The 23,159-nt window shown below is 48.1% G+C and overlaps 1 protein-coding gene across 8 annotated transcripts in view; it reads right to left on the bottom strand.

The window, feature by feature from the left end:
- The window catches only part of TBC1D8 (TBC1 domain family member 8), a 102,734-nt gene that overhangs the window by 14,625 nt on the left and 64,950 nt on the right, over window positions 1–23,159 (bottom strand). For 6 of the 8 annotated variants that reach the window (XM_045981732.1, XM_045981725.1, XM_045981729.1 and 3 more), the window contains 8 exons: window positions 21,130–21,370; window positions 11,856–12,063; window positions 10,303–10,497; window positions 8,989–9,168; window positions 7,390–7,540; window positions 4,085–4,299; window positions 3,001–3,118; window positions 472–757 (listed from right to left, as the gene is read on the bottom strand). In XM_045981732.1, coding sequence (XP_045837688.1) covers window positions 472–757; window positions 3,001–3,118; window positions 4,085–4,299; window positions 7,390–7,540; window positions 8,989–9,168; window positions 10,303–10,497; window positions 11,856–12,063; window positions 21,130–21,370 — 1,594 coding nt within the window. The remainder of the gene's footprint in view (window positions 1–471; window positions 758–3,000; window positions 3,119–4,084; window positions 4,300–7,389; window positions 7,541–8,988; window positions 9,169–10,302; window positions 10,498–11,855; window positions 12,064–21,129; window positions 21,371–23,159) is intronic. The other 2 variants (XM_045981726.1, XM_045981728.1) reach the window with 1 other exon arrangement.

Here is a 23,159-nt window from a genome sequence, read left to right as displayed (position 1 = left end):
CCATGTTCTGAACGCGAACCTGCCCTCAGCTTCAAGAGACCCAGGTTCCAGTCCTCGGTCTCAGGGACTGTAACACACCGGCCCCTACACATCCAGTGTCTGGAATCTCCAGCTGGCTGCCTGAGACCGTCATCTCCCAATGCCTGCCTGCCCCAGTCAAGGCCACTGTGAGTGCCTATCTCCTCAAAGACAAGTGAGAGTCCCCGCTCTCCCCTGTACCCGCTCTCACTTACTGGACAGGAGTCAGGAAGATGGCACTCTTCACCACATGCAACACTGCCACTTGACGGGCTGGCTCTGGTGGGGGCGTGGGGGCGATGGGGACTACGGCGTGACAAGTGGCAGAGTGGAAGGAAATATTCCACAGTGACAGCCCTGCTGGGCACCCCTTGCTGTCTCCACCTGGTCTATTTTGCAGAGCCAGCAATGGCCCTCCTTATCTCACCCCCCTCCCCCGCCCAGTGAGCCCACCTGCTGAGGACCATGAGGGCCTGGCCATCATCCTTGCTGCTGCACAGGCCCTGGGCATTGGCTTCCAGCACCGCCAGCCCCAGCTGGAAAATGGCTTTGATCCCATCGTAGAAGAAGCAGTCCACAACGCTCACCGCACTCTCCAGAGGCATAATGCTGAGGAACAGAGTCAGGAACCAGGAGAGAGAGATGGAGGCGAGGGCTGAGAGGTCGTTCATGTGCTCGGCCAGCTCGGGGAGGTGCTCCTTGATGAGCTCCTCGAAGACCGACTGGTCCACCTGGGCCCCTGGAAAAGGCAGGTCATGGAGACTTGGTTGGGGAAAGAGTCACACTTTCTAAAGTCAGCCTGAAACTGAAACTACTCTGAGATAAGCAGAATGAAACAGAATTTGAGCCCAGAAAAGGATTCGTACTGAACTGATTTTTGACACTAACTAGAGTAATTCAGTGCGGAGAGGATAGTATTTTCAAAAATTAATGCTCAATCAAGTGCATACCTGTGTGGGGGCAGAGGCTGGGGGACCTCAAATCCTACTTCACATCATACAAGAAAATATATTTGAAATGTGTCAAAGACCTCAATATAAAAGCTAATAATATAAAGCTTAAGAAAAATACAGGGAAAAGGCAACATTTCTTAGAACACAAAAAGCACTAGCCATGGAAAAAAACTATAAATTGGACTTCACTAGAATCAAAGACTGATATTCTTCAAAAAACATTAATAAAAATCATAATGCAAACTTCACATTAAGAAAATATTTGTAATACATATACCCGACAAGGGTTTTGTATTCAAAATAACAACTCTTGCAACTTAGTGGTCAAAAACCCATTTTCCTTTAAAAAGGCAAAATATGGGACAAGATACTTCAAAAGAAACAATAAACAAATGGCCACTAAGCACAGAAAATTGTGTTCAATATCGTTCATCAAAGAAATGCAAAGTTAAACCTGCATAATAGATTCCTTCTTCCCTGCTAGAAGAGCAAAACTTAAAAAGCCAATTCTGAAAACTAACAGGGATGTGAGCAACCAGAACTCACACACTGCTGGTAGGGTTTCTGTGGTCACAGTGTATCACTTTGAAAAACTGACAGTTTCTTTTAAAGCTAAAAATCCCTCTAAACTATGACCTAGCAATTCTACCCCTAGGTAAATACCAAGGAAACAGGCAATCCTGATTCACAGAGAGACTTACACTTGAATGTGTATTTCAACTTCACTTACAATAAAGCACTGGAAACAATGCAGACCTCTAACAGGTGACCGGATAAATGAATCACGGTCTGAGTGTACGGTGAAGTGTGACTGAGCCAGAAGAAGGAGCAGAGTACCAATGCTCCAGCAACCTCGTGTTGTGAGCAGGAAAACAGACCTAGAAGAGTGCGTTCTCCATGACTGCATTTAGATGGAGTTCAAGAACAGGCCCGACTAGCCCGTGGTGACAGACATCAGGAGCGAGAGTTGCCTGTGGCAGGGAATGGGCAGAAGGGGACTTGGTGGGTTATGGAAATATTCCAGGCTGTACTGGGGCAGTGCTCACAAAGGGATACCCATTACCACGGAGGCTCTGCTGGTCACTGAGGCGTAGGCACTGTCCCCCAGCAGCACCATCAACCAATGGCGGCTTTGGCAGCCTGCCCCCTGTGACCCTGAGGCTCCGATGAGTCTGTGCTATTGTGTACAAGGTTAAGCTGCCTCCCCCAGCATCAAGTGGAAAGAGAAGGAAGCCCATCACTCAGGCACCTGGAGGGAGCCAGGGAAGACAGTCTAAGGCATCCTGAAAGGCCACCAAAGGCACCAAGGGGCACGTCCTTCCAAGACAACCCCCCTTACTACCAGGGGGTCCTCACATTCCCTCAGTTCTTGACACCAGTCTTCGGGAGCATCTTCCTCCTGACCTGCTCCCACCTCCAGTCTTTTACCAAATTCTGTCTCAAACTGGTTCTTTCGTTTCTGTTCCCACCACTGATGCCCAAATTTTAGGGCATCTCCAGAAAGGGTATCAGAGTTATCAGCAAGCTGAAGCAACGTTTCTATCATTTTTGTCCACTAGGAAGTGCTGGACCACAAGCGAAATGCAGATTCCAATAGGCCACAGAAAAGGAAGACACCAGGTGGGGTCGCAGGTCAGCCCAGAGCAGGGGGGCCAGCAACAAGGGACCTTCTCACTTGTATACACGTCAAGGGGCGGGGGTCCCAAGTTGCCCTTCAGGTCCAGCCTCAAGAGTCTCCACAAGGGAAAGGGGACATCTGTCTGCGTGAGCTCCTTGGGTACGGTGGGCCAAACCACCCTCCCTTTCCAGGTTGTTTCTCAAACCTCAACATTTTTCTTTTCAGGTAACTCACTCCACCCTTTCACCAGAACGGTACAGAGATTACACCTGTTGGTTCTGCACATTCAAGAGCCAAACAGCGTTTGTACTGGAGATTTCTAGACAAGGACTGACAACACGTCTTTGCCCCAGCTCTGGCCCTGCTCCCCAAGCACAGAAGAGGAAAAGGAGGAGGAAAGAGGCAGGTTACCAATGACCCGGTGGTTGAAGTAGTCGGGCAGCATCCGCTCACACACGGCAACGAGCAACCAGAAGGCCTCCTCCTCCTTGGCGTACAGCAGCAAAACGGAGGTCAGGATGTTCATGGACTGCACAGGTTCAGAGGAGCGGGTGGTTAGCACCACACCACGTCATGCCACAAAAGACATGAAAACCACACGAGCCCAAAGGGTCCACAGAAGTCAAGGCTGCAGATGAGACACCCCATCTAGCCCAATCACACTGACACTTGTAAAGTGGAATGACTGAGTTTATCAACATGGTCCCCACAAGACACCCCAGGCTGAGCGACCAGCCACACTTCCGTCACTGTCCCCATCTGGGAATGCTGGGGTCAGCTGTGGTGCGGGCTTCAGGCTCAGGTCAAATCCAGCTACTCTGTGTGTATGTTTGCACACATACACACAACATTCATGGGTTGATTTTGCTTTTCACAGGAAAACAAAGTTTAAACTCTTCTATTTTCAGGTATCAGAAACTTCTCTAACCCCGTCTAGTGCTGGGGTGGCGGCAGGGGTGTTTTACTTTTCCGGGTTCTATTTTGTGCTTGTTTACCACATCCCTGAATACACTTTCCAAGTAAACTCAACAACTACTTAGAGGGCGGCTTATTTCCACTTGTGCTTCCTGAAGGAAAGGGATCGGCCCCATTTTTTGCTCCCCAAATAGCATGGCTATTTTAAAAATAATCCCTGCAACTTCTGCAGAGGTCTAGAAAGATAAAGCTCCACAGAAGCATTATCACTGCCGTCCTACAGCAGAGGCCTGGAGGGACAGTGAAGACAATCTGTCCTGCCCCGGACAGCGACTCATCATGCGCACTGCTCTTTTCGGGCACCAAGTAAAGTTTCTAATCTTAAGTCATCAACTTGTTTGACTATAAGGAGATGATTCCTGAGGCCTTACTCGATACATTCTTTAAGGAAAGAGAAAGCCCAGAGCCTTCACAGGACAGTCCTGGGTACCAGACAGCCAAGAACAACAGAACCCGAAGCCTGGGTGATTAACACAAGACATGGACTCAAGGATTTCTGCTCCTCCACTGCACACCTTACCTGGCAGTACCCAATTTTGGGGTTCCGGTGGGCATAGGCTGTCAAGACTCTCCTCAAAGCAGCAATTCCTGTTTCATTCTGGAAGGCGGGATGCTCTGGTAAGGAACGGTGCAGGTCCCGCTCTATCTCCTCAGTCACCAGGCAACATTTTCCCATGGACTCCTCCACCAGATTACCATAGTAACCCGGATGCGAGGCGAGATCGGTCACAGCATCTGATGATTTAAAAGGAATTTTTCAAAGGGGCAGGTTACCAGGACAGAGTCAACATGGGGAGGGGGCTTGTCCTGCTGGAAGACCTCAATGGGGTCTCATTACTTGAGGGACAGAAAATATCTGGAGACCACACACAAACCAAAAGGACTTTCATTCTGCCAAAAACAAAAAAAGAAAAAAAATGAAACAACATGGCTTTTCCAAGAATAACCTTATAGAGAGGGAAACAGCTCATACCAGAAACAGCTGTATTAATACACTTTTTGTAAGTTGTATTCTCTAGTAATAGGAAGATTGGATAGATATGTGTATCTATACATACAGACGCACACACAATTTTCATACATTAACTCAATACGAAGTTACTGAGCACGTATGCGTGGAACACACAAGAAGGGGCGCTTCTGTTTAGTAATCAATTATCAAGGAGCCAACAAGCTGCAACAAGAAATTCAGGGGCTTTGCAACAACGTGGATGGAACTAGAGGGTATTATGCTAAGCAAAATAAGTCAATCAGAAACAATTACCATATGATCTCTCTGATATGAGGAATTTGAGGGGCAGGGTGGGGGGTTGTGGGGGGGTAGAAAGGGAAAAAATGAAACAAGATGGGATCAGGAGGGAGACAACCATAAGAGACTCTTAATCTCAGGAAACAAACTGAGGGTTGCCGGGGGTGGGGTGGGAGGGATAGGGTGGTTGGGTAACAGACATTGGGGAGAGTATGTGCTATGGTGAGTGTTGGGAATTGTGTAAGCCTGATGATTCACAGACCTGTACCCCTGAAACAACACATTATATGTTAATTTAAAAAAAAAAAAAAGGAAAGAAATTCAGAGGCTGGGCTCATGACAGGCAGGGCGACCCTGCCCAGTCCACCCACCACCAAGCTCCCCCCAGGCCTCTGACAGGGAGGGGACGTCAGGGGTGAGGTGTCCACAGTGCATGAGGATCCCATTCCCTCACCAGCCAGCACCCGAGCACCTGTGGTCCTGGCCAGTGGTCCCGCAGGGGCGCGGGTGGCAGGGGTTCCAGGACAGAGGCTGGCCCCATGCAGGGAGGTCCCAGGAGAACAGGGCAAGCAGAAGGGGCCCAGTTCCACCTTTAATCGCCAGTTTAGGTTTTTAAATTCTTATTGGGTTTAGTGTACTGCCCTCCTCGACTCAACCTTCTGCTGACCGTGATTCCCCATCACACCCCACAAACAATCACTGAGACATTTCCCTGTACTCAACACTTAACACTAACAGCTGCCACCCAACCCGCGACAGTCTAAACCCCACAGCAGTCTTTCCGTCAACACTACCACTTGGAAGGAAAGACAGCTCTTGAGCTAGTTTTGTTTTTTTATCACAATGTGTGTGTATGCTCCTTAAAGAGGCAGGCTCTATGCCCGGGGCATCAACATGTATCACCTGTAGGTGGTTAAGGCGAATCGTGTGATTTTCTTTCATTCCTATTTTCCTTTCAACTCTGAAATTGTTTTCATTCAATACAAAAATAAAGAAGACATTTTTAATTTCAAAAAGGCCTGTCTTGATGAAGAAACCAGCCTAAAGGGACTCCGCAGGTGAAGCAAGGTGAGCAGTGATAAACCCATGAATGAATCCCAAGTAAACACACGCCAGCAACTGTGCTGGAAAGCAAAAAAAAAGGACCCTGGGCCAGAGAGGGGATGGGCTTGGCTCTTCAGGGGAGAGACTGAGAAGAGGGAAGAGAGATGAGTGGGGTGAAGATCCGGTATGAAGCCACAGGAGGGAAGAACGTAAGAAGGTGCGGGGAGGGGGCACTTGGGTGGTTCAGTCAGTTAAGCATCTGACTCTTGATTTCAGCTCAGGTCATGATCTCAGGGTCTTGGGATCAAGACCCACATTGGGCTCTGCACTCAATGTGGAGTCTGCTTGTCCCTCTCCTTCCCCCTGCTTGTACTCTCTCTTTCTCTCTCAAATAGATAAATAAAAACTTTTTTTTTTAAATCTGAAAAATTTTTAAAAAAAAAGAAGAAGAAGAAGAAGAAGGTACAGGGAGAAGACAGGTAACCAGGCCTGGCCTCCAGGAGGCTCATGCAGATCTGAGCACAGCAATGTCACTGAGGAAGAGCAGACCTCCTCCCCGGGCCTGCAGCTGCACCCTGACAACAGGGGCTTTCCCTTCCTGCCACACCACTGGACAAAGGGGCCTTCCCTTCCTGCCTACAAGGCCCCACCTCTCCTACTGAGCCAGATGAACGGCCACCTGCAATGCAGAGATATTGCTCAGCGTGTCTCGAGAGAAGTCGGTCCCCGTCTCTGCCCACTCGCTGGTGAGGGTCCTGAGGAGGGATTCCCACACATCACCCAACAGCCGCAGAGGGAGAATCTGAGGCCAGACAAGGTCATCATGGGATGGCCCAGGCAATTCCTAGGAGGAGGAAATAGGGCCGAAATCTCTGCAATGGTGTCTCCTGGGGATGCCGTGTGTCTTCCATGGAGGAGGGACTGACAAAGTATGCTGGGGGATGTATTTCAATGTCACTGCAAGTGAACAACGTACAGAGGGTTGGTTTGTTTATTCTAATAATTATTTATTTCTTTGACAGAGAAATCACAAGCAGAGAGGCAGGCAGAGAGAGAGGGTGAAGTAGGCTCCCTGCTGAGCAGAGAACCCGATATGGGGCTCGATCCCAGGACTCTGAGATTATGACCTGAGCTGAAGGCAGAGGCTTAACCCACTGAGCCACCCAGGCACCCTGTTTGTTCAGTCTAGTTCAAAACATATATCCTAGAAAGACACTTTGCTTCTAGGAGGTCCTTTATACTTCTCAAGACAATCTACAGACTCAAAAAAGTTAATTTTAAAGGAGAGGCAATCCCTTCAGCTAGACCTCACATTGGCCAAGGAAGACACTGCAGCCCAGAGGTCTCAGGCAGCTGGACCAAGGTCCCACAACTAACACAGTAAGGGTGCTGAAGTTCTTGGCTGGGAACGTCGTAGGAAAAATCCAGAGACAGAGGACCTGTCGGCACATACATGCTGTTCAGATCTGGGCCTCTGTTCCTGTGTCTGCTCCAGAAATATCAGTTAGCCTCAAAATACCAGAAACACTTACCTGAGAAAAGCAGCCAGAGTTTGCCACGTAATGATTCAGGGATCCCCATGGCTACAAGCTTCCGGATCTTCTCTGTGCGGAACATACACACAGTTCTGCCGTATTCCACGAAGTGGTCGTTCCACAGGCTTATTTTTATTTGCTCCCTAGACTGGAGATGGAAACGCTGTAAATGTACAAAGAAGCCCCTCCGTGCCTTCCAGCACAGACCATCCACAACCCACCGCAGAGGGAGGCTGCCACTGTTACCAGAGGGACCAAGAGTGACAGGCAACTGGTTCAGCAAATGTTTTGAAACACTTGCAGGCACAGAGGACGTAAAGATGACTAACACAGAGAACCAGGCCTTCTGGAGCTCAGAGCCCAGCAGGAGCATTTACACAAATAAAATGCCATTTCCTTGGCAAAGTGGATAGTAAGAATAGGTCTGTCCAAGTACTCAAGTCCAGAGTACCGGGGAGGGTGGGGTGAGAGTGGGGGACATTAGGAGAAGCTTCTCAGGATGTTGACACCAAGCCAGCTGTTGAAATATGGGTCAGCTCAGAGGGTGAACAAAAGCAAGGGGGCAGTGCGGGGTGGCGGGTGGGGGGGGGATCCTAACTTGCCCTGATCTCCAGGGCAGCCAGAGGAAAAACTGAAACCTGAAAAAAATCCCACTGTTCTCATTATCAGACACAAGACAGATACCATTTCTCTAGGCAACTAAAAATCCTTTAAAATTATCCCTAGATGACAGGGTCATTAGTACCTTTTAAGCAACTTGTTTAATATGCTTTTCATTGTCTGCATTCTCCAGTAAGGGGAGAAGCTTCCATATATATTCAATATTCTTACAGCTTTAGTCAGGAGTTCACTGAGCTGCTCTGTGTAAAGCGTATCAGAAGGTTCTGGTTTGAATGAATAAAGCTAACAATTATACAGTAGCCCACGGGGCAACAAGACTCAGTTGGGGGTAGTCATGTCCACAGACACCCCCAGCACGCGTGGTCCCAACGCAGCCTCCTCCGGCCACGATGTCTTTTCACAGTACGATTTCTAGCCTCTTTACCCCACTGGGCATGACATTTCCCTCGGGTTCTCCCCACAAAGAGGACAAGGATAAGGAGATATAACAGAAATATCTCTTGTCCAGTAAAACTACAGCATAGGAGGCCTTTTGTTCCAGGAGAGAACAAGGCGACACTGTAAAAGGAGCCCATACAGACACCCCTGGTAAGAGGAGAAATGCCTGTTCTGCACCTGCAAGATCCCACAAAGGACAGCACTGATGGCTCCCCAGGTCACAGGGCCAAGAGCTGTGTCAAAGAGCCACTTAAGGGGCAGGTAGGGAAAGCCATCGCCCTCGGTCCTCTGACCACATCCTCCATGCACCCGGACGTGCCCAGGCAACTGGCACACGCTGAGTGCTTCCACCTGCCCAGGAGGGAGAGGGAGGGGCGCCAACTACTGGGGCAGCCAGCAAGCGGCACCACACCTGCTCCCCCAAAGCCTGCAGGGCTGGGGTTGGTGGGTGCAGAGCCTGCAGCAGGCCGGACACCTAGGAACCCCCACCCATGCCAGCTCCCCCAGGCCCGGCAAAGGCAGAGCCCGGTCACCCACCATTCGCGAGTCTGGGCTCTGGCTGCCCGCCTGCTGGAAGACAGAGATCAGGGCCTCGGGGTGGAGCCGTGGGCTCTTCTCTTTGTCACTTTCGTCGCTATTTTGAGAGGACACCATTTCAAGATCCCCAAACTTGTGGTCGCTGCACATGCTTGTTGAATGAAACACAGGTGAAGTCTGCTGGGAAGGAGAAAAAAAGGAGGAGCTAGAAGAAAGTCATCACTGTACTTATGGAAGTCTTTGTTTTGCCTTTGGAGGCATAAAGGTAACATATTTTTTTAATTAATTATTTGAGAGAAAGCGCGTGTGAGCCAGCAGGGGAGGGGAAGAGGGAGAGAGAATCTCAAGCAGACTGCCGACTGGAGTGTGGAGCCAGACAAGGGGCTCGATCCCAGGACCCTGAGATTGTGACCTGAGCTGAGATCAAGAGTCCGGCACTTAACTGACTGAACCACCCAGGTGCCCCAAAGGTAACATACTTAAACAAGCCTATGTAGGTCTCAAGGGAAAGAGACTAACATTAGCCCAACAGGGTTGATCCTCAGGAAAGAATACGGTCCACACTGTGCTTTCTTGGGAAGGCTGCTCACAGCATACAGAGCATGGGGCCAAGAGGGGGCAGACTAGCACCATGTCTTGTATGCTTCCAGAACGGGTAATGACCATGTTCAGAAAATAGCTCTTGGGTACTGAGGGAATATCTCCTTTCCTCCCTGTCACTGTGTGGGTAAAAAGAGGTGAAGAAAGAGAGGGGCGGGTGTGAAACAGCGGGAGAGGAGGCCCGAGCGGATCCAGATCTGTTTTCCAGCTGTCCAGCCTTAAGGACAATGTAACTTCTCTTTTAACAAGTTCCACCTGGCCCCAAATAACATCCCCTCAGCCTCAGGGGTGGGGGGCACTGACCCCTCCAACCTGTGAGGAGGGTGTCCACTAACCTGCAGGTCAATACCCCATCAAACCCTCCAGCCTGGGAGGGGTGCCCTGTAAATCCCTCTGACTTGTGTGGGTACCCCACGAACTGCTCTAATATATGGAGGGGTGCCCATCAACTCCCCTAACCTCAAAAGGGGTGCCCTGTTAGTCCCTCAAATCACTTGCTGCATGGGGCACCCTCTAACCTGTGCAGCACCCACTCAGGACCCTGCACGTACCAAAAGTGATACGCTGTCTGATACATAGGCCCAATCTGCCCTAACACAATGTTCTGTTCCCAAGTAGATCGTGGCCATGTGCACTCCCTTCCAAGACCACTGCCCTAGAAGTGGTCAGCAAGACCTTCCCTGGATAGGATCCTGCTGTTTCTAAGCCTCATACCATGTCTTCGTCTTGGGAGGTGTCGTAATGCACGGGGCGGTTGGCGTGCACCTGCTTCAGCCTCACCAGCAGGCCCTCCACCAAGCTCTCTCTGTCCTTCAGCTCGATGAACTGGAAAGCCATCTTGCTCCGGATGCTGATGATAATGGGATTAGGGAGCAGACTGGTATCCTCCATCTTCTCAATGCTCACCACCTATCGCAAAAAGTTACCCATGAAAGGTATGGCAACAGACAAAGGAGGGCAGGCATTTCGACTACCTATTTAGGTATCACCAGACAGAAGGCCAAACCACACAACTGCCCTAAGGAATGGATGCACAAGGTAAAAATTATCTAAGGCAGCACAGTCACGGTAGCCGAAAGAGGAGAGTAACTCCAGTACCCATTAACAGGCGAACGGAGAAACAAAAATGTGATCTATCGACACAACTGAATATTATACAGCCTTAAAAAGGAGAGAAATTCTGACACGTGCTACAGCATGGGCGAACCCGGATGACATGATGCTCAGTGAAATAAACCAGCCACACATAGGCTAATGTCAGAGGATCCCACTTAGATGAGGGACGTGGAGGAGTACGAGTCAGAGACAGAAGGTAGAGCAGTGGTTGCCCGGGGCTGGAGAGGAAGGATGGGGAGTGAGTGCCTAATGAGGACAGAGTTTCTGATGGCGAAGATGAAGTTCTGGTGATGGTGGGATGATATCGTGAATGTACTTAATGCCACTGAACCCTAACACCTAAACTGGGTCAAGTGGTAAATGCGATGTTATGTATATGCTACAAGAAGACAAATGAATGTATAAGACAACTCTCGGACTTCGTGCTTCACTCCTAAGTAAGAATATTTGTAAAAGGAAAACACCTACAAAATGACATGGAGGGAGATCACATGCATAAAAAATTCTGAGTTTTCCCAAGAACTGTGCTCAGAATTTGGAGGTCCTGATGGAAACAGAGTGGTGGGTAAAGTCACCACAGACGTGCCCTGAAACCAAAGGACTGAGCTCTTCAGATCTGGAAGTACCCTCAGGCTGCCCTGAATTTCCAGGGACAGACTGCAGACTTTTAAAGTACAAAGGGACCTGATCCATATTAAAGGAAACATTTTTAAGTGTTTCACTCAAGTCCCAGGAGGGCACAAGAGCCAAGCAATCGGACGTTTTCAAGGTGATGTTTTTTGTCAGTTGCCTTTTCTCTTCCCCCTTTCTGTGAGTACAAGGGTCTAGTAGAATCCTTCCTAAGAGCTGACAGAACAGCTTTAACTGTGAGGCAGGGCCTTTCTCCGAACAGCATCAACACTAATGCAGAGGTGAGGGCGCCTGTTTCTCGCCAATCACTGCCAGGCAAATTTCAGGGTGTTGGAGGAATGACAGAAAAAGCAACAACCACACGGGGACTGGTCAAATGCTGGTGGTGCTTCCCTCCAGAGGCCAATCTCCAGTGGGCAAAACCCTGCTGGGTGAGCAGCCCTGCCCGGCCAGTCTCATGGCCACCACGGGCTCAAGGACAGAAGGCGGGCTCGGGAAGCGCCGGCCAGGGCTGCCCCTACCTCTCTGAGTGGGAGGATGACATTGCAGCAGCCGTCCTCCTTGCTGGCGAAGCAGACATAACGGTCGGAGGCGAACATCCGCCCCACGGTGTGACAGCGGCTGAACGGTGTCCACAGTGAGCAGTCCACGACAGCGTGCAGCCTCTCCTGCCTCGGCAGCCTGAAGAACGCCCGGAAGAACTCGTTCTGTGCTCTGGCTTCCAGGTCCCTGGCAGAGGACGGAGAGAGGAGACAAAGAGGCAGGGATGGTGAACGAACACATGGGTTTACAAAGGAAAACCCTGCGAAGCCAACCGGGGCCCCGGACATGAAAGTGGATGAGCCCCGCCAGGTCCCGCGTGGGTCACAGCTCGTGCCCCACTTTACAGACAACCTTGGAAACGGGTCCTCGAGGCAGGAAGGGCTGCCTCTGCACAAAAGTAAGACACCAAACTCACAGTTCAAAACAGATCCTCCCTTCCTGATTTGAGCAACACTGTGAGTCACCAGAGTGACATTTAAACAAGTGTTTAAGAATCCAGTATCAAAAAGTCAGTAACACCAAGTGCTGGCAAGGACGTGGAGAAACAGAACCCTTTGCACCCCATGGGCAGGAATGTACAATGGTGCAGCCGGTCTAGAAAACTTTCTGGCTGTTTCTCGAAAAGATTCAACATGGACTTACCATACGACCCTGAAATTCCCCTCCTAGGCAAAGACCCCAGCGAATCAAAAATGTACGTCTGCTCCAAACCCTGGACATACCTGCTCAGAGAGGCAGAGCTGGCAACAAGCCAAAGGTCCATCAGCTGATAAACGGATCAACAAAATGTGACAGAGGCGTGTAACAGAAGGTCACTCGGCCACACAGAGCAGCGGAAATACCGACACACGCTACAGCGTGGACGGACCTTGAAAACATTACACACACAAAAGGCTACATGCTGCTTGAGTCCCTTTAGATGAAATTTCCGGAATAGGCAAGACTCATCAAGAAGAGAAAAGAGCAAGGCGCCTGGGTGGTTTGGTGGGTTAAAACCTCTGGCTTCGGCTCAGGTCATGGTCCCAGAGTCCTGGGATCGAGCCCCGCATCGGGCTCTCTGCTCCGCGGGGAGCCTGCTTCTTCCCTCTCTCTCTGCCTGCCTCTCTGCCTACTTGTGATCTCTGCCTGTCAAATAAATAAATAAAATCTTTAAAAAAGAGAGAGAGAGAGAAAAGAGCTTAGTGATTCCGAAGAGGAAGGGATAAAGGGAGAAGTGGAGAGTGGCTGCTCCCGAGTCTGGGGCTCCTTCTTGGGGTGAAGAAAACGTTCTACACCGAGTGTGGGGATGGCTGCACAACTCTGACTGGACTGAGAAACCACTGACTGAGAAGACTTAACAGGGTGAATTATATGGTATCTCCTCCAAAAAGCAGTTCAACTGAGCTCTGTGCTTGACATACAGTAAATGCCAAATAATCATTAGCTATTATTACCTTTAAAAGACAAATCCAATCAGTGGCTGGCTGGCTCACCCCATTCAGCATCTGACTCTTGATTTCAGCTCAGGTCATGATCTCAGGGTCACGAGATCAAGCCCCACATCAAGGTCTGCACAGGGCGTGGAGTCTGCTTAAGATTCTCTCTCTCCCTCTCCTTCTGCCCCTCCCCAGTTCTCTCTCAAAAATAAACAAAAAAATTAATTAATAAAATAGATCCAAGTCAAAGTATCACTGGGGAGAAGCCCATCAGTGTCACAGCAGTATGGACAGTGGAGAATGGGGAAGAAATGTTTGCAAATACTGATGAATTTATGTCCCACCCCAAAATTCTAGAAGAGGGGAAATTCCACTGTACAGAGATAAAAATTTTTCTTTGCCACATCAAGGAAGAGTTCTTTAAATTCATATGAGAGAATATGAACTCTTAGCTTTATCAGCTGGGTGACCTTAGATAACACTTCTCTGTATCACATCTTGACATCTATAAAATGGAAACAAAATACATAACCTTTCTGCTTCAAGGGATCCCTAAAAACATAAGAGGATGGCCACAATATTGAAAAAGCAGATTAGAAATAGCATCTACAGTATGATTCCATTTATATAAATACTATAAAATTTGCAGAAAATGATGTGTAAAGACTTTGTATAAATGTTAATTGTTATTGACTCTGTGTAGTAGGATTTCCACTTTTCATTTTTATTCTGCTTAAATTTCCTACCGACCATGTATTGTTAGCTTTTTAAAAAATGAAGCTATTTTCTTTTAGGAAAAGATTAACTTTTAAAATGTTCCCTAATGCAAGGTATTAAACGCCACTGCCTGAGTGATCTTTCAGACACATTCCTTCCCAGCCCATCAGGGCCAGGGCCAGGGCCAGGACTCACACACAGAGGCCCGTCCTGTGCCAGGTCTCATTCCCGACCCAGTCCTCATTTTCACCATCACACAACCGTCTTCCCAGGAGACCCCACATGGAGATGGGAGAGTGCTTGGAATTTACTGTTTACTAATTTACTATCAAACCCTCACAAAGAGAGATACATGCATGCCCAGAAAGTCTTCTGGGCACAGCCAGAAATTATACAAATTCTACAGATCAAGATGGTCCAGTTCCTGGGGGAAAGCTGCCGTCCCTTCACAGGCAGCACCTGATACCCCATGGACGGCAATTCCAAAGGAGCCTGCGCTTCGTCTCAGAGGAACTGGGAAAACGTGGGAAAGCACCGCGAAAGCTCTAGAAATTCACGTACTATGGGGTGGAAAGCAAGACCCCTCAATATCACCCCAGTTCTCTGAAAGCGAACCAACATTCAGCACATTTACGTTGGAAGATTTATATTCTTATCCTCAAAGTATGCTGGCCGTGCCGGCTGGTGAAAGTAAAGCCAACGCAAACTTCCTGCACGCATCTCACAGGTGCGGGTCCAGCCACCTCTAAATTTTCGCCTGCTGTCTGCCCCTTCCTAGAAGCGTGGCGGTGGGGACATTGTGTGTGGGGGGTACTTTTGGTATTTTACCTTGCAGCCAGCTCTTCAATTTAAGACTAAGGCGCTCAGTTTTCTATTCAGTGCACCTACTGCACCAGCCAACTGCTCAGTTCAATCCCCTTCCCCATGGCTTCTGAGCAGCCTGGGTGTACGACACATCACCTCCACTCTGCTTTCTGGGCTGTTCTCTGTCACCATAGGAGTCTGCCTCTCACACATTCAGCGGCCACCGACCAGTGACCTCACATTATAAGACAGAAAGGAGGGGGGCACCTGGGTGGCTCAGTCACTAAAGCTGTTGACTCTCAGTTTCAGCTCGGGCCATGATCTCAGGGTCCTGAGATCGAGCTCCTTGTCGGGATCCACACTCAGCAGGGAGACTGCTTCAGGATTCTGTCTTCCCTCTGCCCCTCCCCTCTGCATGCATGCACCCTCTCAAATAAATATCTTAAAAAAAAAAAAGAAAGAAAGAAAAGAAAGCAAGCAAGCAAGCGAGCGGCAGGAAGGACTTTCCTAAATCCTCTTCCAATTCCACCTCTAAATATGCATTCTACATACACATGTGGCATTGAACTTTCTGACAGATGGAGATGAAGAGCCAGTAGCTGAAGAGGAGTAGCTCAAGCCCTTTATGAAGCTCAGAGTAAGACCACTTCATCCTTTTGGTCTGTTTCGAGGCAGGTGGTAGTTTTGATGCTAAAAATATCAGCTCCTCTTTCCGAAGAACACCAGAAACAAAGCCCATTGGTCAAAATTTGCCTTTCAGACCTTCCAGTACCTACTAAATGCTCCCTCTCTTCCTCCATAGAGATGCCCAACACACAAGAGTCATAACTGACCGTTCAGAAAGCAGTAGCCGAGCGCAGGCCTGTAAGCCACGGCAGAAGCACCCCTAAAAGATGGAAACTAACCCAGCAGCCCCCACAGTATTTACCCCCAGTGTTCACCTTGCTGGTATGCACTGGCCAAAGCAATCGCTCCAAGAGAAAGCGGCAGCTGAGAATAGAAGGGACGGTGCCACAGACCCTCCTGTCTGAACACATGCCCTTGTCTGAGCCTATAGCCACGTGGGAAATAAATGTGGGTTCATCAGAATACGGAACAAGAACACCAAGTTTGCTCGTGGAGCTGCAATGAACACGACCAATCCTGCACAACAACAGCACGGGCAATTCTAAACTACATGCCCACACTCAAGACTCCGCACTTCATTCACTAGAACTTAGACCCAAGAAATGAAGGGGTGGGTCCTTCTTTTGTTTCTCTGTGAACCTAGAATTCGATTTTCCTCCTCTTAGTTTTGGTACAAATGTACCAAAAACAGGGTCCCCCGTCTCTTCTCCCCATCAACCTGTTGGAACGCTTTTGGGGAGACCCGGGTCAGGCTTCACGTGCCATAGTAACTCTCCCTCCCTCGTGTCATTCAGCCCACAGACACCAACCTGCTGTGTGTCAGCAGCTCGAGGGAACTCAAAATACTCCCCCCAAGTCAGGCTCTGTGGCAGCTGGGGCAGGGGGCTTCCGCGTTAGCTCCCAGTGTGAGGTTGTCCCCACTGTGCCCTTGACAGGAGACCTCAAGTACTATCCCTGCCCTTCTGGAATAACGTGGTCCTCTGCCAGCAGTTTGCCCCATAAAACAGCACAAAGATTTCTAGAGGGTCTTCGTGACACACCCGTAGACCCATGCCCAACTCAAGTGAAACTCTGGGCAAGAGCCAGCAATGAGGAAGCACGGCAGCACGATCACATACGCATACTTCTCCTCAAAGCCCAAGTCTGCACAGAAAACACGGCTGCCCTCGAATGTGTGTAGACTTGAAACACCTTTCCCCTACTCTCCCCCAAGAGCACCAAGGGAAGAGAAGGACAACCCTGCCGTGGTGTACCTTACACAGCGCGCACAGCTGCCTGGGTCTCCTGGGCCCGGTGGGGACATGAGGGAAACCCAGCCCTCAGAAAACAGAGAACAGGGTGCACATCGACTCAGCTGGAGCCTGCAGTGCTTCCATTTCTTTGAAAGTACATCCTCGGAGCCCCAGCAGACTGAGACCTCAACAACACTGGCATCTAGAAGGCTTTTTGATGCTCAAGGCTCCTGCCTTTGCCCTCTGCCCTCCATCGTGCCCCAGAACAGCCTGGAGAAGTACAGAGCAGCTAGGGCTCCACAGGGTGGGGACCCACAGGCCTTCCCCGGGGAGGCAGGAGCTGTTCGGGGCTGCACAAGGAGCCCCTAAGAGATGTCAATGCCAAACCAGAATGACAAGGACAGAAAGCCCAACAAATTACACAGCTAGGCTGGGCGTTCTTAGTAGGGTACAAGGAGAACAGCAGGAAAGGGAGTGAACGTGGGCAGACAAGGCCAAGGAAGTTCTGAAAAGTCAGACCAGGGAGCCAGGCAATCAGCCAGGCAACAGTGGATGAGGGCTTATTACTGAAGACGTCAACCCCCTCCCCTCCCCACACCTTCCTCCTCACCCCAGGCATCCCTGGCTGACCTTTAGTTACCAGAAAGATCTTCCACTGGGGGAAACAGCCTCCATTCACTGCACTGCATTAACTAAGTTTTCCTCCAGCACTTTCCAATCAGTCAATATTGATTTTAATGGCGATATTAAATTTGATTTAGTGAAACCCATCACCTTCCCAATCTCCCATCCCCAAAGGGCTGGCTACACCGCTCTCAACCCATCACTCACAGCTTCACAAATGTTACTGTGTTGGTAAATTTCAGGACCAAACCATTTCTTTGCTCCCCACCCCAGGCCCCAAGGTCCCTTCCCCAGTCTGTTTTCCCACCCTCCTGGATTCTGCTGCTGTGCCCCAGAGTCCCTGGTCCAGGCCCTCCTCTGAAAAGTGTGAGGGCTGGACCAGAGGACTCCTGGGTCCAGCTGGCTCGAACTTGTCTGACCGGGTCCTGTTGTGCGATGCACCAGCCCATCCTCCCGGCTCCTGCTGGAGTCCCAGCTCCTCTGGGCACTTTCCCGAAGTCCCGTGGGAGTGAGAGTGAACAGCAATCGTGACGAATCCGCAATCAAATGGCTCACCACACTAGTGACCTCAAAGGCACCTTTCTAAAGCTGTTATCTGGGAAGGGAAGTGAAAATACATCAACAAAAGGGAGCCTGAGGAGCATTCCAGCACTTCTGATTGTGCCCTTTGCATCAAGAGACTGTTTTCCTCAACTTGAAAACCTGGGTTCTCTTGGCAGGATGTCAAGTAGACTGAGTCATTACCTGTTTATGTCCACAGGCCTATGTCTCCATGACGGAAAGCTACACGAGACCCAGTGAGGAACTGGTAGGCAAGGACATGCCTTTCACTTTTGGAAGAAGTCACTCAAAGTGCAGTGACCAGCAAAACATACTAGGGACCAGAATCCTGCCATCCATCGCAGGCCAACCCGAGGCACCTGCAGGGCCTTGTTTCGTCCTTTTCTCTCTCTTCCCCTCCCCGATCATTATTGGGATAGAAAGTGGAGGAGGGGGAGCCTCGTATAATTCACCTGAATTCTGGAATGTGCATAAAGACTGCTTGTACTTATGAATTTTCTTCCAAAATGAATGATTTTGGGTGCCTGAGTGGCTCAGTTGGTTAAGTGACAGCCTTTGGCTTAGGTCATGATCCCGGAGTCCTGGGATCAAGTCTCGCATCTGGCTCCCAGCTCCATGGGGAGTCTGCTTCTCCCTCTGACCTTCTCCCCTCTCATGCTCTCTCTCTCTCTCTCAAATAAATAAAATAAAATCTTTAAAAAAATGAATGATTTTACCACAGGGTCTTAAATGTGATAAACCAGCCATCTGCCTCTTCTTACCCAGTTTCTACCCAAAACCACAATGCTACATCTAGAAGTGCAGCCATGAAGGACCATCAGGAGATCTATGAGAAATCACCTGAAACCCTAGTGCCCACAGAGCTGACCAGAGCACGCAGGCCATCAGCCGGCCTCCTAGTGCTAAGACCCGGTGGAGGGGGGGCGGCAGGGAGGCAGTTCACACACGTACACATCAATGCAAAACCCATAGAACAGATAGACACTTCACTGGGTGATTTATAGAAGCCCTTTAACAACTCCTCCAACCGAGACTCGTTTCTTCATTTTTAACCAATCTTTGTAAGCTGGACTAAAAGGACTCAGACACCAAATGACTATAGAGATATTTGGAGATACATGAGAGAAAGCTGGGCTGTCTTCTCTGAACCTAAGACAGAGCCAGAGGCAGTATTGGGAAACCCGGGGTCTGGAAGCCCAGGGAGCAGCTCAGGTGGGGAGTCAGAAGACCCAAGGGCAGCACCCCAAGGATCTCCCTTCATAAGGGAGTGACAAGCAGTAGCACTCTTCTCACAAAGGATATGTCAGATGCTGAGGATATGAAACCAAGTGGAATCCATTGGAGTTTCACCAAAAAAGTTCACTTTTTGATTTCTGCCTTACTTGTGACGATACATGACCAATTTCTAACGCATGTACACAGCAGAGGCTCTAAATTCGTCCTGAATACAGGACAACTACAAACACACTGCCATTTAGAGACCGCTGATTAGACACACCTTCTCCCAGATGTTCCGAGAAAATACCAAACGTGTGTAAGGAATAACAGGAATGTTATAAGAGATTTGAAAATTCTTTTTAATGATGGGACACAGAATGACACAGAACTACCACATGATCTCGCAATTCCACTTCTGGGTATACGCCCAAAACATGTAAAAGCAGGGACTCGAAAAGATATATGCACACGTATGCTCACAGCAGCCTCGATGTACAACAGCCAGGAGGTAGAAATGGCTTTGTGTCCATCGATGCATGAACAGAGAAAGAAAATGTGGCATATCCACGCAATGGACTATTACCTAGGCTTAAAGAGGAGGAAGTTCTGGCACCTGCTGTCACACGGATGAACCGTAAGGACATGACACTAAGTGAAATAAGCCAGCCACAAAAGACAAATACTGTATGATTCCACCTACATGAGGGACCTCGAGTAGTCAAACTCAGACAGAAAGTAGAGTGGCAGTTGCTGGAGGCTGGGGGAGGAGGGGAATAAGAGTTATTGCTTAATGTGGACAGTTTCAGTTTTGCAAGATGAAGTGTCCCAGGCCTGGATGGAGGGGAGGGTTGCGCAATGTGAATTTATCCATTTTCAACGGCATGGTTCAGCGGTATTAAGGTAGCAGATTTTATATTGTGTGTATTTTCCCATATTAAAACGTTTTTTTCATGTCTAGTAGTACTAAACAGTAGTGGGATTCTCTAACGATATCAAATCTATCTAGCCACAACAGCACTTGTTAGATGATTTGTTTCTCTAAGGGTATCTTTGTGTAAACTCTGCAGTTACCTGGTCTAAAGCACCAAGTCAGGAATCACAGTCAAGTTCAGCCGAATGCCACCATTTAAATTTTAGATAATGAAGCTGAACTTCTTTAAAATGACTAATAATTCAAGCAACTGCTCCAGATATCTCCACACCTAGCATCACTAGGGGCAAACCAGTCATAAAGAATGTGAACTTAGAGTATTAAATAAATCCATTGTCCTGAAAACTTTTTCTACAAAGCACTTTCAGGGATACCTGAGTGGCTCAGTCAGTTAAGTGCCTGCCTTTGGCTCAGGTCACGATCCCAGGGTCCTGAGATCAAGTCCCGCATTCCTGCTCTCTCTGCTTGTACTCTCTCTGACAAATAAATTAAAAAAAAAAAAAAAAAAGCACTTTCATATGCAAATATAAAATCTCTTAATGTTCATTAATAAAGCACAGTGCTGAATGGAATTCTATCATGAAGCTATCCATATTTTATTTACTTAGAAGTATTTTTTATAAAAATCAGTTTCCAAATATCTGGAAAAAAAGCAGAATTGGATCCAGAAATCAAAGTCAACTGCATTAAAAAAAAGAAAGAAAGAAAGAAACAACAACCAGGGTGCCTGGATGGCTCAGTTAGTTGAGCACATGACTCTTGGTTTCGGCGCGGGTCATGTCAGGGTCATGGGATCCAGCCCCAGGCTGCGCTCACGCTCAGTGCAGAGTCTGCTAGAGAATCTCTCCCTCTCCGCCTCCCCCTACTCCCCCAGCTTACTCACTCTCTCTAAAATAAATGAAATCTTAAAAGAAAAAAAAAACCCTTCCCTATCAAAAAAATAATCACCCATTGCTGCTAATTACTATGTCACAATCATGATCAACACCACAGGAAAATCTGCATCAAGCCACAAGGGACATTTAAACCGGTACAACTAAGACTAACAAGGCACATGTAACTGAATGTGGTGGCGCACTGCCACAGTCCCGTGGGTGAGGAACCGAAAACGGAAGCGCCTTACCGCTTGGTGATCTGGCTCGGCTCCTGCAGGTCTGGGTCCAGGTCAAAGACCTCGTTATCCAGCAGCCTCCGGAGTGTCACGTCGGCCAGCTGCTCCATGATCTTGAACACCTCATCAAGGTTCAGGAACATGGAAAAGTCGCGCTCCTTATTCTGCATCGTGATTCGGATGGTGTCCGTCAGAAAGACGTTGGACGTTCTTTCCAACTTCTGGATATCGACCCAAGGGACTACAAGTTTAACTAGAAGAGGAAAAAAAGGCAAATATGTAGGTTACCCTAACATGTGAGCCAAACTTGAGTGTACCAGCAAACAAGAGTCCAAGGATTTCCTTAAGCTGAAACGCAAAACCAGAGCAGGAAAGGGGAAGCACAAAATCGCTTGACAGCTGTGTGTTAGAACCCAACTCATGTTTCGTGATTTTTCTTAAAAGATTTAAGTAAAATTTTCCAGTTGTTGGCTACTGCACACAAACAGGGGACAGCATTCTGAAATATCAAGTTAACAACAGGAAAAGAAAACGTCAAGAATATTTAAACCTAAATATTTGCAAAATATCCAAAAACTTCTCCATCTACATAATTTCTCGTTTCAAAAGCAGCATTCATGGTGTAAGCTATGAAAAAAAAGTGCAAAAGAGGATTATTCATGATCTCGTTTAGAGAAACAGGCTTAACATTTAGACTGTGTCAAATGACAGTCTTAGAAGACACAGTACAATTTCTATGGAATTCTTTAATACAGTACAAACAGTACATTTTATAAACAAGTGTTCTATTCTGGGAAATGTTCCCAATACAGTGATAGCAAGGCTAGCTAGAGCTTACTAATGCAAATAGAAAAGAGAAACTGTAACAACTTAAAGTGATTTTAAATGTTATCAAATACTAGAAATCTTTTTTTTTCCCAAAACTTAGCATCCTAATAAAATTTGGCTTAGTCACCATGAATGATAGGTGTCAGAAACTAACTCATTTTCTTTTTCAGATCAAGGAGAACTTCAAGTGTTTGTCTTTCTACCGTTTCTTTCCACTTGTTGCAATAATGTTTTCAGGGCTTCAGTGACTTAAAAAGCCACACATCAACTTCAGGCTTGAGATGAAGCTTCTTCAGCTACTTCTAAGTGCTTTCACCTAAGTCTTTCATACAAATACATATACAATCTATAACATCAACTTTCATTTCATGAAGCACCCACTTTGTGAAAAGCCCTGCACGTAAGGAGCTCGTTCAAACAGGGAAAACAGACATGTAAAATAAGCAACCACTAACTTGACAGAATCTAAAGCAGAAACACAAACGTGGTGCAAATTGTAAGGGGACCAGGGAAAGTTCCTGGAGGTGATAAAATTCTGAACCGATTTTGAAGGGTGAACTGGAGTTTCCAAAGAGGCACAAGAATGGGGAAGAGAAAGACCAGCATGAATTCTGAGAAGCACTGCACAAAGTACAAGAATAAGGATGGTCAAGATCAGGTCCCAGCACAGACCAAGGGCGGGGAAAGGTCACGCACACGTGGCGTTACGTACTGGAGGATCAGACCTGAAGCTGGCAGCGTGAGAAAGAGAAGTGATGACCCTGGGCAGGAAGCTGTGTCAGCACAATTTCAGAGAAGCCCCTCCCACTGGTTCAACTTGAAATATAAACTTAAATGCAGGAAGGGGAAAAAATGACATATATAAACACATACATACGCATATACTTGTTTTATATACACACACAGCTGCCACCCTGCTTGGGCGCTTGAAACAGTATATAGTTCCAAAAGAAGGTTCCGTGGGAATGACTTTTAAAAAATTCAATATACAACCAACACTCAACGACTTTTCTTTCTTATCTTGGAATTCTATCACCTCGCATGGCAATGGTCAGTGCCTCAAAGTGTGAAAAGTTCATCACTGCCTGAATCTCAAGTGGACCCAGGTGAAGAATTCCCTCCCATTCCAAGGAACAGCTGTACATCCTGCTTCTTTTCCAGGAGCAGTCGTGACCTCCAGGGCTGGGAACTTTTTAAATGCCCCCCTCCCCCAA

The sequence above is a fragment of the Meles meles genome, chromosome 16 (genome assembly GCF_922984935.1).
Source record: "Meles meles chromosome 16, mMelMel3.1 paternal haplotype, whole genome shotgun sequence".
Classification (NCBI taxonomy): domain Eukaryota; kingdom Metazoa; phylum Chordata; class Mammalia; order Carnivora; family Mustelidae; genus Meles; species Meles meles.
Note: the sequence above shows the minus strand (reverse complement) of the source record. Positions and strands in the feature narration are given on the sequence as shown.